Below are 15610 nucleotides of genomic sequence, written 5' to 3' on the forward strand. Positions count from 1 at the left end.
AGCTAATTAATCATTACAATGAATTTTTGAAGACATTTGGGAATTGCCATCTCAGGGAGCCTGAGGCAGCTTTTTAAACAGCCTAAACATTAATCTCCCCAGATTCAATTAATTGTGACTCTACTTAAAAGCACAACAGGACCAGGCCAATCTAGAACCTTGCTACTCAAAGTGTGCCCTGCATAACCTGGGAACCACTTAGAATCCCAGAATCTCAGGCCCCAGCACAGACCTACTGAATCAGAAGCTGCATTTTCGCAAGATCCCCAGGTGCTTCACAGGCACATTAAAGTTGATAAACAGATTTAGAGTAATGCCATTTTGCCTTGCCATTTATTTATATAGTTAGCTACACCCCCCAAAATATTATTTCACAATTCCAGTGCAGATTATAAATCCTTATAAGTTATAACGAGGGTGGGCTATGCTAGACAGCAATACCAATAATGAATTAAGAAATGTTGTTACATCAAAAGCCAAGAAACAAGCATAAAAGCAACCAAACAAGAAGAAAAAAAGGTATGTGAATAAGAAATGGGTGGAGAAAAAAAAAGGAGTCTAAATTCTATATGTGGCAGGTGCAAAGAACTCTGCCAAACTATAATTCATACCATAGGTTGTAGTTCACCAGACTGTATTCTTCTCCATTAGACCAACAACAATTGAAATGAACCACCAAACATCCTTTGAGAGCTACAGTGATTGGACCATGGATTTCCTTAGGTTTTGAATGACTAGTGGGGCCAATCTGGGATCAGTGAATGTTACTGTAGGAGCCAATATTGCAGAATGGTTAAGATGTCAGGTGCTGGAGTCAGTCTGCTTGGCTTCCAAGCCTGTTTCTTTCACTATTTGATCTCGAGCAGTTGTGTATCTTCTGAGACTCAGTGTCCTCATCTACAAAGTCAGACTAATAGTGCCTAACTCCTAGGATGACAATTAAATCATGTTTAGCACAATGGTACATAGAAGGTGCTCAAAAATGGCAGCTATTAAAATACTTCAAAAATCATTATTAATGTATTTCTCATAGACATTTCTAAGGAAGTAACAAGTTTTGTATTTAGTACCTCTTTATTATTTGATTATAATAGAATTTAAACTGAAATATATATTGTTTTATAGCTCCATATAGAGTGTCCCTGAGTCACAATACTTATAGTCTAAGATGACTAGACAATCTAATTTGACTTAAATATTTCCAGTTTATGACAGTCTGGACCATATGTGTAAAAGTCCCAGGAAAAATATTGAGGCCACATCTGCGCTCTGGTCCAGGGGACTAAATGTTAACTGATATCATATGATTTGTAAATTATCATATATAAGCATAAATCTATGCTCACAAAGTAATATTCAATACTTAGCCACCCATCTATAACATGGAAAAAGAAAGGCCTAGCATTGAGAACAAAAATTCCACTAAGCAATCATTACAGACCCAAAGCTTGAGCTGGGGTCAATAATAAGGCTAGAAAATTGTGGTAAGTTTTCTTAACAGTGTGGTAGAGGGCTTGAATCCTCATAACAGTATCTTGCTTAGTGCTTCACAACACAGGCCTTGAAGTTAGAGGATTACCTGGGTTTGAGTCCTTGCTCTGCCACTTACTATGTTACCTTAAGCAAGTTACTTGACCTGTCTGTTCCTCAGTTTTCTCATCTGTAAAATGGAGATAATGATAGTGTCCTAGCTCATAGGATTGCTGTGGACATTAAATAATATACTTAGCACACTGCTTACCATATAATAAGCACCCAATAAAGATAAACTGTCATCATTATTACTACTCTTAGCAGTACTATATGCTCTGATGTAGAGGAAGTACTAACATACATTCTTCAAATCGCTGCTAAGCTCCCACTTAAATTGAAAGTATTTGGATGCTATGCAGCCACTGTCAACGCTAATATGCTAATAAGCGTTCTGTACATCCAGCTTCAACCAGACATTTGAAACCTCAAGAGTATTTTTAATTTCTACCTTTGGCTCCCTTCTCCACATCTTGTTTTCTTAACGACTGTAAAGAAATGGTTTCTCTTTGACCTGTAATTCAGTGATTCTGCCTGCCACCATGCTCCAGTGAAACTTACTTGACTGTTTGGAAACCTGGTCATAGAAATGCTGGTATTAGTTCAGTAGTTCCCTTCTTGTCTTAAAGTGCATGGGGCAATAACATCAGGCTGAGATATACTTTGTAAAGCTATGTATAAAATCACTTAAGTTATGTGTGAACTGGTTTTTCTTGTATCTGTATTATTTTAGGAAGGCAGTTTACCACTGAGATTTGAACATGGGTTCTAGATCCAGAATGCCTATGTTCAAGTCTCTGTCATTAACCAGTTGTGTGACTGTTGACAAGTTACTTCACTTCTCTATGCCTCAGTTTCTTCATCTGTAAAATGCAGATAATAATGACACCTATGTTATAGGGTTGTTATGAGGATTCATGTGTTAATACATGTAAAGCCTTAGAATGATGCCTGGCTCACAGTAATTCCTCAATTAACTCAGCTATTATTATTATTATTGTTTCAAGTTCACATGTGCGATGTGGCTCACAAAAAGTTGAATTATGACTCATCTTTACCTTTAACAACAGTGAAGGACAGTAAAGGCAAGGGTGAAATTTTTCCCTGGTGAAATACTGGACAGCAACAGGTGAAGAGAATAGTATATGTCTAACAGTACTGATGCCTGTTCCTTATAAATCTGTTGGGGATTTTCACAGAAATGGAAGGGTGGCACGACACTCCAATGCTGCCTACCTTTCTTCTTGCCAGGGTCTGGAGAACAGAGTGCCTGCCATCTTTACAATGGGTTAAAACATCTCCCTGATCAGCTCCCCACGCCTCAAGATTTCTTAAAATGGAAAAGGCAGCAAATAAGCCTCATGGAGCTGTTGCCTGAAGTCACCCATCAAAGGCTCAGTAATTCAGCTACTTTTATGTTCCTCAGGAGGTTTCCTACTGAGCCAGCAGACTTTTCTTTGTCCTGTCTCATCTGGCCTGTCTGTGACAGTAGAGAAGTCTTTTGACAATGATGAAAAACAAGTGATAATGTAAGCTTCCTTCACTGCCCCTAGAGACCTCTAATCTATACTGTCATGGATACTGAGTCTCTTAGACACACACTTGTCATGAAGGCAATGTCTAGCATAGTTATTATATTCATTGAGTAGGGAGTAGAAACAGGCTATCTCTGAGGTTTGGTGTGGAGTTCCCTTTCAACTAACATGGTGTTTTGTACTGCTGTGGTTCAATAAAGTTAATCCATAATGATGGCAGATCAGGCGGTCCCCTCTGGCTAGCAGCTGTCTTTCCTGCAAGAGTATTTGCTTTGAGAAGCTGGTCAAATAAGACTAATGTTAGTGGAGCTCAATAGAGTCAGGCCCTCTGGTTAAAGAACGTTCTGCCCCAGTCATTCCAGATGAATCCAAGGATGGACCCATTAAGGGCTACTTGTTAAATACTGCCTGCTGCTTCTTTTATTTTCCCCTCAATTAAAATATCCTTAGCAGCCAAGTGTGGAGCCTGTGAAGTCCAAAAAGAGAAGAGTTCCTCATTATGATGTCCCCACTGTATTGATTGTGTCTGCTCCATAATGAAAGATATTGGAAAATATGGACTCATGGACCTTATTCTCAGAGCAAAGCCCTTCTCATTCTTAAGGAGGCAGTTATCACTGGACCCAACAGGCCAACTCTGATGGGAACAGAAAGAAAGAAGGAGTTTGTATGATAATGACAGACCACTGTTCTGCAAGCTCCTCAGGAAGGCCTGGCCTTCGGTTTGTATTATTTTTAATATCTGCCACAAATAGAGTATGCTTTTAGTGGCAAAAAGTTACGATCCTGAGAAAGGAGAGCACTGTTCATCATCATAGTATATATGTTACCAAGAGCCAATAATATGTAAACATTATATATACCAGATAAAATTAATGTCTCTTCAAAACAAACCTGAATTCAAGCTACTGACGGTACTCTCAAGATTCACCATGGAGCGTATCTACACCTGGAGATATTCATTTAAATCTCCTCCATGCCATCAAGCTCCCGTAGTAACACAACAGCTGGCAGTTAGCTGTTGTGCCAGATCATCCTTTCAAAAACAAAAAGACAGAGGCATCATCATTTGGTTTGGACATAACTGAGACCCTGCTTTTATGAATATGAATTAGTTCTATATTGTATAGCTGAAAAGGTTAAAAATGTTTTAGTTATTTATCTTGATATTACAGAAGTACTTTACTTCAACAAAAATGTATGAGTTTTTATGATCTATGTATTGTCATATTTTTCTTTGGGAATAAGCACATCATGATTTTGACTTGAGTACTGGCAACAACAAGATTAACTGGGCCACAGAAGGACAAACAGGAGATGGTCAACGTAATAGAGACTGTGTATTGAGGTCCCCGCAAAGAACGAGGTCCTATCTCCCAGAGAAGACACCACAAAATACAGATAGTGAGGCGCTCTACATCACAGTCTGTGTAGGTGAATGCTGTGGAGCTGTTTTCTCATGGAAATATTTTAAACTATTTAAAGCCTTTGGAAGAGTATGTGAAGCTCAAGGGCCAGAGGATCTTTGAGATAAGAATTTCATGACCTTAACTAGCTGGAATAAGTAAATGCACAGTGATAGGAACAATCATTAAAAAAGAAAAGACTCCCCATGGAAACTATTAGGAGAAGGAGCTGAGTCAAACTATTTGCTTATTCATTCATTCATACAAGAAATATTCACTGAAGCCTGCCAGTATAAAGGTACTGTGAGAAGCACCAGGGAGAAAGCAATGAACAAAAAAGACAAAGTTTCCTATCCTCATAGTGACTCCAATACTTTTAGAACTTCCACACTCTCTCCCTAATCCAACATGTTCTCAAATATGAGCTGGCTCTTCACTGACAACAGCTCAAAGGCCTTCCTTTCATTTTATTCATTTGTTCTTTTATTTATCCATCCATTCATTGAAGATCTATTGAGCTAGATATAGAGGATCCCAACATGGGCATGGCGCAATCCTTGCCTTCAAGCTCAAGTTGCAGTGACAGAGGCAACAAAGTAAATATCACTACACTATGATGTTGCAAGTGTCATAACAGAAACTTCTAAATAAGTATATTTTAGCCCAGGTATGGTGAGGGGAAATGCTAGGTAGATGGCGGTGGTCAGAAAAGGTTCACAAAAGAGGTAACATTTGAACTAGGTGTCCAGGGATATATAGGAGTATGTCAGGAGGATAAAAGAACTAAGAACAGTGTAGGCAGAGGAAACGCTGCATCAATTATTGGAAGGTATGCAAGGGTATACAGTATGGAGACAGTGGTTAACTATTGAGTTACATCACCTCATTCAGCAAAGACTTTGAGGCAGCATATAAGAAATATTACAGTATATGAAAAAATACAATAATTTATAAAAAATAAAATAAAATAAATCAGCATCTGGGAAAATATAAATGAGAATACAAGACAAAGACCAGGTAGGAAGTTAATTAAAATTCAGGTGTGTAGGTCATAGAATCCCACCTGATTTCTGAAGTTGAGCTGCCCCTGTGACAAAGCAGCCAAAACAAAAAAGGGAAACCTGATCAGTTATATAATTTGCATTTTTCCATGAAGAAAAAATACACCAGTCCTCAGGGGAAGTGAAGCTTTTCATGGCCCTTAATAATGTGTGTGTGTGTGTGTGTGACATTCTAGTTCTGAAAGAAGTTTTTCACAGGAAGTTTCATATATAGGGGAGCAAGCTAAGTGAAATGGTTGCGTGATCTGAAAAGCCCAAACACTGGTGTGTAGGCCACGACCCTTCTATGGCAAAATGTAAAAACTAAAAATGTAGTAAATTTGTCATGAAGCTAAATTTGCTCAATTGAAAGGACTGCCCTTTATTCTGAGGTGATAGACTTCCTGTATTTTTGGTTTTAAAATGTTCTTTCTTTTATGAACTGTATGAATAGGATATTGGTTAGTTTCTTTGTTACTTTTTCCCCACTTCTTTTCTTGCCAAATTAAGAGGCTGGTGACCTTAAATATGCATATAATTTTATTCATTTCCAGAAATCTGGGAACCACAGATGTAGTGGGAAATGTCCTCACTAATGCCCCTCCAAAGGTGAATACCTTTGGAGGGCATGACTCTGGACCTGTCAAATGTTCTAAAAAGGCAAGAACACAGTGTAAATGAATAAAAAGGAATTGAGGGAAGATGGGCTACAAAGGGAGATTTTGCAAAACCTTGCACTAAAGGAATAAAGCTCCACTGGTGGAAATTTGAGATATGTTTGGGAGGACCTTTGTGAACTGAAATTGTGCCACAAAACCCACCAATCCCAGGTTGCCAGATTGTTTGCTGTTGTACATGAGCCAGGCTCTGTCTCACCTTTCCAGCTGAGCTGAAACAAGTGTTTAGATGATCTTTTGGGGAAACCGGACAGATGTCGGTAGAATTTGAGAGTCATTGTGTAAAACTTTGGGAACTTGTGCCTCCAAGAGGGCTGGTGAGAAGTCCAGAATCATCTCACAGCTCAGCCAGGTTGTGCTTGGAAATCTGTGTTCTCTCTTCAGATTAGAAGAGAGATACAAGGTTCAGTAGGTAGATACTAATCTGACAAAGACTGCCTAAAAAGTCTCTTAAAGGATCTATGTAGAAAAGAGACAGGACTATAATGGGTTAAAATTTCCCAGTACACAGGCATAATTCTTAATTTTCCAATGAATTTTGTAGGAACTCTAAAGAAATAACAATAATGTCTCAGAAATATGTAGCTCAGTTGAAATCATAACTTTCTATAAAATAGCTTAATTATGCATATATAATTAGATCCTATTTGAAATAGTTATTTTGGAATAATCTGTGGTTGCATTTCAGTGGTTTTACTGTGAGTAAAAACTACCTCCTGGGGCTCAGGGGTCTCTGGAACACCTAAAAGATTGGAAATGCTTTTATCGGGCCAGGGGCACTTGGATGGGGAGAAGTCATTAAGTGCAGGCAAAGCCTTTCTGAGAGTGTAAAGGGGCTTTCAGTAAGAACCAGGGTCCCGTTCTGAAAATGTAAGCAAGATAGTCAATGTGTGTCACTTCCTACCTTTGCCTACTTCCAGTTGATACATGGCCACAATTTCAACTTCTTTTGTGGCACAAAATTGCAACAGTGAATTTTAAAAAGAGGCCCCAAAACACTGTGACAATGCATGTGTCAAATATCTCAATAGGAAATTCTGGGTTTAGAGATACGCAACCCCAGGATAGCCTCCTGGATAGGAAGGTTTGAAGGCCACATACAAAGTTGAGTAGGTAGGTACTAATCTGACAAAGAGCATCTGTCTTTCTCTATGAAACTGTGGACTTTGTGGGAAGCAGTGTAGACTAATGGTTAGGAGCATGTTTAATGAGTGCCACTTACTGTGTATCCTTACTGTGTTATCTCTGTCAGTTTCAATTTCCTCATCTGTAAAATAGGGAATATTATTTCCCATCCCTTAGGTTTGTTGTGAAGATTAAGTCAGATACAGTGTATAAAACCTGGAAATTAATAAGTAGCCAATTAATGGGTAGCTAGTATTCCTCTCCCCTGCCACAAAGGTAAAAGGTGGCATTTTACAGCAGGAAGATCACCTGAGGTCAGGAGTTCAAGACCAACCTGGCCAACATGGTGAAACCCCATCTCTACTAAAAATACAAAAATTAGCTGGGCGTAGTGGCGCGTGCTTGTAATCCCAGCTACTAGGGAGGCTGAGGCAGGAGAATCGCTTGAACCTGGGAGGCAGAGGTTACAGTGAGCTGAGATCATGCCATTGCACTCCAGCTTGGATGATAAGAGCGAGACTCCATCTCAAAAAAAAAAGAAAAAGAAAAAGAAAGAGAAGCCAACATGAACGGGCCTGCCAAAAACTATTAGGGTTGAACCATAAAATAGGCATGTGTGGTGTCTTTGTCAGACATCAGATGTAGAACACCTCTGAGGTTTCTACAGTTTTGTAGATAACTGTTATCTTAGTACACCTAGTAGAGCGTCAGTCATCTGACATTGTTCCAACTGAACAATGGTCCTTCCATATAGCAACAGTATAGTGGCAACAGTTGCCCGAGACAGTGGCTCTGTGCCCTGCAGGATCCTAAAGCGCCTTTTCAAAAATCTGAGAAAAATCATGGTCAGTCTAGTTTGACTGTTTAGTGTACTTTCTATTTTCATTCCTTGAAAATTGTTAACTCTATTAACCAATAACACTCCACTGCAGCCAGGCTGGATATTCTCCTTATCTATTGCTATATAACAAACTACCTTAGAAGTTAGTGACTTAAAACACAATCATTTTATTATATTTTAAGATTTTTCTGGATGAGGAATGTGGGTAGGACTGAAATGGGCAATTTTTCTGTTCTATATGATATCAACTGGGATACCTCAGTTGTGGCAGGCTGATTTCAAGACTTCACTCATATGCATGGCACCTTGGTAAGGACAGATACAAGACTGGGCTCAGCTGGATCCGTCTTCTGCCATTTGCTCTAAGTCCCTCTCCACGTGGTCTCTCTAGCAGGGTAGTCAGCCTTACATGAGGATGAAAAGCTCCCGTTATCACTCATTTCTAGAGACAAAAGGTAGAAATTGCATCTCTCTTAATGCCTGGGCCTCAAAAAGGACACAATATCCCTTATGCCATATTCTGTTGGTTAAAGCAGTTCTAAAGCCCATCCAGATTCAAAGGGATAAGGGCATAGACCCTTACCTTAATGGAAGGAGAATCAAAGAATTTGTATCCAACTTTAATCCACCACATTGGGGCAAAAAGAATTGTATGTAAACATTTTGCTGCCCAAATGCCTTATTTTTTCAACAATTTGCTTCACTTTATATCTGCAATTGTATTAATTTATTGAAACCATTGTCATACTACATTGAGAGGCAGTGTAGTGGTTAAGGGCATTAGAATTAGACCAAGTTGGATTTGAATTCTAGGTCTGCCTCTTACTGGCTGTGTAAACTTGAGCACGTAACTAAACCCCCCTTGACCCTCAATTTCTTTATCCATAAAATGAAGGATAACAATATGTAAGCTCACAGCTCTATTAGAATGTGATTATATAAAATGCTTAGCGCTGAACCTAAAACATTTTAAGCACTTAATAAACAATTATGGTGATTCATTGATGGTACAGCATTGTAACTGTTTGCGTGGTTGTTTCCAAACTAGAGTATAAGGCCAAGGATTTTGTCTTATTCATTTCTGAAACCCCGACACCTGACATAGGACCTGTCATCAAAATATTGAATGAATAGATAGAGGAATAACTGGGTAGCTGCACAGAAATGACATTTGCCTCCATTGTAATTCCTTGGCTCAGATGTGTACAGAGAATGGGCAATAATCACTCTGCCAAGGTTGAGTAAGTGCAAGTTGCTAGGTAGCAGGAAGGCTTAAAGCTACATAGAAACATTACTTGAAATCACATGGTAGAGTTGCAAGTCTGAGGAGCAAGCTGGCCCCAGCTAACAGACAGCATTTGCAGAATTTCCAGTGGGTTGGGACTTTGGGAAGTACACGAATCAGAAGAGGGAATACAGGCTGGGCCTGGTGGCTCATGCCTGTAATCCCCACACTTTGGGAGGCCGAGGCAGGTGGACCACTTGGGGTCAGAAGTTTGAGACCAGCCTGACCAACATGGTGAAACCCCATCTCTACTAAAAATTAAAAAAAAAAAAAAAATTAGCCAGGCATGGTAGCGCATGCCTGTAATCCCAGCTACTAGGGAGGCTGAGGCAGGAGAATTGCTTGAACCCAGGAGGCAGAGGTTGCAATGAGCTGAGATCGCACCACTGCACTCCAGCCTGGATGACAGCACGGGACTCCATCTCCAAAAAAAAAGAGAGAGAATACAAATCAACATGTCATGACTCTTTCGGCAATGGCCATGCCAAGAGTCAAGAAGGCAGTAGGGAAATGGTGTTAGAAGAGACGGTAAAAGCAAAACAGAACAGGATATTTATTGCAAAAAGGACTTTGGAGGAGTATCTTGGCCTTTTCCATAACTCTTTTATATGATTTCAAATCTTTGAAAGTTTGAATTCCTAACATAAGTGGCAATGGTACGTACTTGTTGGTAGTACTCTACAAGCCAGGCCAGGGTCCTGGAAAAGGGAGAGAATTTCTCTGGTGTTCTATTCCCAGTGTGTTTTAAATTGCTGGACTTCTTTGATTTTTCAGGTTCTGCAATATATGTATAAAGCCCATGACTTCAAATGGTCTTGGTCGACATTGGAAATCCACATTCACTTTGGTGCTTAATGATTAAAGATAAGCAAAAGAAATAACGTGATAGAAGCCTTTGAAATGTCATGTACAACCTGCTCCCTAGCAAGCCCTTATGGGCAGTGTAGCCTATGGAACTCCTGGCATATTGAACAAAAGGAAGAGGGGTAGTTTATCTACTCTGGCTTTAGCCATATGCAATGAATACATTTGCTTTTAAATGAATTTATAAAATATTAATGTAATTATATGAAACAGCAGAGTGGTAAGTACATCAGTCAGGAGTTATATTTATCCTGTATATTTGTTTTTTGTTTGTCTCCATTTATTAGTAGGCAGTACATAGAGACAGACATTTCCTTCTCAGCCGAAGTGGCAGAACTTGTTTAATGAACTGATGTTTCTGTAATCTGTGGTAAGGTAGAGTTGTGAGTGACAGAGCTATATGAATAACAATAAGAAGGCAGGCAGAACAATAAAAGGAAGACAAACATTTCAGTAGAATAGGAAAAATAGATGGGATTGTTTTGTTGGCACACAATCTAATCTGATCTTTTCCTAACGAAAAATAACAGTTTGTAAATGGGTAAGATAATATTAACAATTTCTCCAAAATCTTCTGCATGAGGAATCAAATTTTCCAAAGACATAAATGGCATTCTTAACCACAGTGCTCTTATTTTGGTTCTCTAAGATCCAACAGGAAACCTAGACACCACCCCCAACACTTGCATAGAGCCTGACATATAGGAAGCCTATCACAGATGTTTGTGAATGTGTGAATGAATGCCTGAATCAGTGGATTTATCAGTGTGGGTTTTCACATTTTAAATGGAAAGAAGGCAACTTACCTATCAGGACTATCTGTCTTGCCAGAGGTCTTCATATCTGTTCTGTGCTTTCATCCTTTGAGCTAAATGTCATTATTTGCCCCCCACTTTTACCAAAAAGGAAATGGAGGCACACAGATATTAAGAAACTTTCTTCAAGATCACATAACCACTATATGGAGTACAGTATAGATATGAGAGCCGTGGGTGGGAGGGAGGGAAGGAGGGTACGTGCGTGTGTGTGTGTGTGTGTGTGTGTGTGTGTGTGTATGTGTATGTGTGTGTGTCTACATGCAAGTTGAGTGAGATGACATTTGAGGGCTAAAAGTAAATATTTTCATAAAAATAAAACTTCCTTTTGGGAGAATTTTTTTCTTCCCAAACATTTTCAGGGTCTTGACATCACATTTAAAAGGCATGTGAGAGACTGGGTAATGCCCTAGCTTGTTTGGGCTGCCTTTGTAACAGGGGATGCCCATGTGCCACCTGCCTGCCCATCTGCCCAGCTCTAGATCTCACTCTTATTGTGCCTGTCAGACCTGAGGTTCTGCTTCTGTGGGAATCCTGGGTTCTTCCTGCTGTTTAGGTTGACCTCCTTCAGCATCTTAGAGAGAAAGAGCCACCCAGGTGACTTCAGGGCCACTTTAAGGACATGTGTACAGGCATTACCCTTCTGGCCTGTGTGGTGAACATGATGAAGTCTTTGGGAGTAGGGCCTGCTACTGCTGCTGCAACTGCCCCTGAATTACCAGAACCCCTCAAGCTGCAGTACTTTTTTTGTTTGCAGTCCACTGTGTGTGGTTCTATAGCAAAGACAGAAGTGGGAGGCAGAGAAACAAAGAAGTAGAGTGTACTCTCTTCTCTCAGAGAAATTCCATTTTGATCTAGAGACAAGATTTAAACAATGAAATCAATACTGTCCTTAGACCCAGGCAAGTGGGGCTCCTCCTCAGGGGCCCCTGTGCTTTGGAATGCCTACCTGGATAATTTCTAAGTCCCCTTCCAGAGCCAAGCACTGGCCAAGCAAGCAGTATCATCAGGGCAGCTGCCCTGGGTCCAGAGCAGCTCCTTCTTGTATTCTGGTTGTAAGAAGTACCTTTCTTGAAATTTTCTAAGTTCCCCTGCAGTGTCTGGGGCAGACTGTGACTGGCATTATCATCTGAGAAGCCCTAGTCTTAAACTGGACACATGTATACCTGAGTTCCCATTTCTCCCCTTTGGGATACTCTCCAATCCTCTGACCTGTATGTGCAGTGAACTAGATGCCCCAAGAAGCTTCAGGACTCATGGAATCCTCCCCAGAGTCTTGGTTCCAGGAGAGTGGCCTGGCAAGGAAACCACTCCAGCTGGCTGGTGTGGTATTTCTTTCATGGTATCGCGTGAGATTGTGCCACGAAAATGCTGCCAGTACTGATTAGCAGTGAAACAAATTGTGTACGTAGATAGGCCCCACAAAAAAATACTTGTTTGGGTGCCCCCACACATGCTAGAGGCATCCCTGAATTAAACAAAGAATGATGCAAAATAAAAAAGTCAATGGTAACAAGTATAGAACCAATAGCTTTTAGAGGCAAAGTCAAGAATGAACCAGAATTATCTGGAAAAGCCTCTTCAAGGAAGGTGACACTTAAGCCAGGCCTTGAAGCATGGGGAGAATTTGCAGAGGCTCAAATAATTCCAGGCAGAAAGAACAACATGAACAAAGGCACAGAGAGTAGTTATTTTTCAAACCTATGCTCAGCACATTAGATTCATCCTCACAGCTTCCTGTAACGTAGGTGATATTAACCCTATTTTGCAGACGAGGAACTGGAAGTTCATCCTGCTAAGCAAATGGTAGACCTAAAACCCAGGTCTGCTTGATCCCCAAAACTCTGTGCTCTTAATATCATGCTGTACTGTACGAAGAAAACGTGTACAAGGGACAGTAAAAAGCCTTCTCGGAATGGAGCAGAGAGTGTGTGTTGGAAACTAGTAGAGGCAAAATCAATAGACAAGGCATGGCCATGCTATGAAAGACCTTGGATGCCACAATGAGATGCAGAGACTTAAATAAGCCCTGGTCAAACAAAATGGCCCCATCCCCAAAGGAAAATGCACAACTATAAAATAATATTTAAGACCTAGGAATACTAAGTACCATGCTTGTTAAATATTTTGCCTCTGTCTTAGAAAGGCCTTTGATTTGAAGCTTACAAAGTAACATTCTTTCTCCACTTAACTTTGCTTGGTGTCATTTATTGTTCTCTCTTCTCCTTTTTTAGACTTCGATCCTGCTCTTGGAATGATGACTGGAATTCCACCAATAACTCCAATGATGCCTGGTTTGGGAATAGTACCTCCACCAATTCCTCCAGATATGCCAGTAGTAAAAGAGATCATACACTGTAAAAGCTGCACGCTCTTCCCTCCAAATCCAAGTAATAAGCTGCTTTTTTTTCCACACAAGACACAATGTTTTAGTGTACAAGAAAACCTTCTTCTTTTTCAAAAGAATACCCAAGGGCTTTGTAGATGTTTCTACGAAAGCTTCACCTAGAGAACCAAAGACAGGAAAATTTTCTCTTGCTAGGCAGGGTTGAATTTTATGTACACAACAGTAGACTTCTGTGTGCAGGTTGCAGTACAAATGATACATGTTTCTAATGCAGTCTGGTAAGGAATTCACGTGTGTTAGTAAAGAAGGAAGCATGCAGATTGCTCAACACCATCATTTGTAGTCTTTCCTTTTCATAACTGCCCCATGTACTGATGATGGCAGAGACAGAGTGTGGTCTGAGGCACATGAGAATATACATTTGGTGCTGAGAATCTTCCACTGCTAGCAGCTATTCATACATCACTTGAACCACTGCTATTCAACCGATGGGCTGTAATATACAGTGAGGCATGGTTCAACATATTGGAAGGGCAGAGAGGAATATTGAGACTAAGTCACACTACTTGTAGCCACCAGTCAAAGCAGTTCATGTGGAAGTAGAGATCCATTTTTGTCAGTAATGAACAGGCTTCTCCTTAGATTCACTTTAAAACATGTGTAAAGATATGATGACCATATTTTACTTAAAATGTCCCACTAATAATAATTGACTAAAACTTTTTTTCCAAATGCATTTGTAGTTTTATATACATTCAGTGATTAGAAGCTGATTCTGCATGTGCCCCAAGCCTCCTTAATGATTTTTCCATAGTTCTAGTCATATTGGATGGCATACCAAGGGAACCACCACTACAGTACAAAGATTAGAGCTGTTTGTTAAGGGATACATTCAGTGGTTTAGGACATAGATCAAATGACCTTGCCTTATCAGGATAAATATGAATCTTTGACATGTGACTTCAGACAAATATTTCATCGCCTACCTTAAATAGGAATCAGTTAATCACGGCCCAAGCCCTGGCAGGGACCCAGATTTTACGTAGTATGGTCTGCTCATAACTGAGAGGATTTTAGAATCAATCAAGGTTGGCTGGATAGATCATCTTGGCCCCTTTTGCTAGAAAACGAAAAAAACAGATCTTTATGCTTTCTTCTGGTTTTTGAACGTGGTTGTCAACAGGAGACATCCTTCCAGACCAATAAGAAATCTAGGAGGCCAGCATCTCAGAGGACTGTATTGAGAGAAGAGCTAGTATGTCACAAGGAGAATTAGGGAATGGAGAATAAGATGGCCCTTGCAGGCCTTACTTGCCAGCTCAAATGGCCATTCCTGGATTTGTGTTTAGTGCCTAAGTGAATGAGCAGCACCATTTTATCTGTCTCTTACTCTTAGTTCCACTGTCCCTACAAGTGGGCAATGGCCTTTTTTACCTTTCAGCATGTTGCTTTCAGATTAGAGAAAGTTGTGCATTCCTGATAGTACCTTTTCTACATAAAAAGCCATGAATTTAGGCACTGCCAGTGTTAAAACCTCCTGCTTATGAAAGGGTAGAATCCTGCTGATTTAATCATTCATTTATCGCATAATCAGCCTGCAGCAGGCTTTCATGGTCTCAAGCACATCTAAGCTAACAGGGTGGCTCACACCCTATAATGTCCAGGTTGGGTGCAGTAGTTGACTTCACAGGATGTTCAGTTTCTAAATTTCTAAAGAATAGCACAGATGCCTTGTTTATGACACATAGACCATTTTGTTGAGCAGTCTTCAAATGAATCTAGAAATATATAGCTTAAAAAGGCTCTAACTTTCGATAGCCTCTAGTAAAAGAAACAGACTGACATCTCTCAAATACATTTTTATCTTTCCCCACCTGCAGCCATGCCTCTTCAGTTCTGAGTTGGAAGGGCCACAGAGTAAGAGGGCACCATATCTCCCCCATGGCTCTGTCTTTTAGTTCTTCATCCTTGTATTAAGAATGCTTACGGGGCAACCAGCACCAGTAAATTGGTGGCTTCTGGGAAGAAACTTGGCCTTGGAATTGAATTCAAACATAAAACTCTTGACACAGCTTAAAGTAAACTGGTGTTCTGTTTGGTCTTTAGAACTTGAGTTTTGTTCAAAGGGGGCTTGGATTACTTGGG

At 40.0% G+C, this 15610-nt stretch overlaps 1 protein-coding gene across 6 annotated transcripts in view; it reads left to right on the forward strand.

The window, feature by feature from the left end:
* Window positions 1-15610, forward strand: part of ENOX2 (ecto-NOX disulfide-thiol exchanger 2) — a 290205-nt gene that overhangs the window by 209386 nt on the left and 65209 nt on the right. For all 6 annotated transcript variants that reach the window (XM_031660774.1, XM_031660776.1, XM_031660773.1 and 3 more), the window contains one exon: window positions 13353-13508. In XM_031660774.1, the coding sequence (XP_031516634.1) occupies window positions 13353-13508 (156 nt within the window). The remainder of the gene's footprint in view (window positions 1-13352; window positions 13509-15610) is intronic.

The sequence above is a fragment of the Papio anubis genome, chromosome X (genome assembly GCF_008728515.1).
Source record: "Papio anubis isolate 15944 chromosome X, Panubis1.0, whole genome shotgun sequence".
NCBI classification, from domain to species: domain Eukaryota; kingdom Metazoa; phylum Chordata; class Mammalia; order Primates; family Cercopithecidae; genus Papio; species Papio anubis.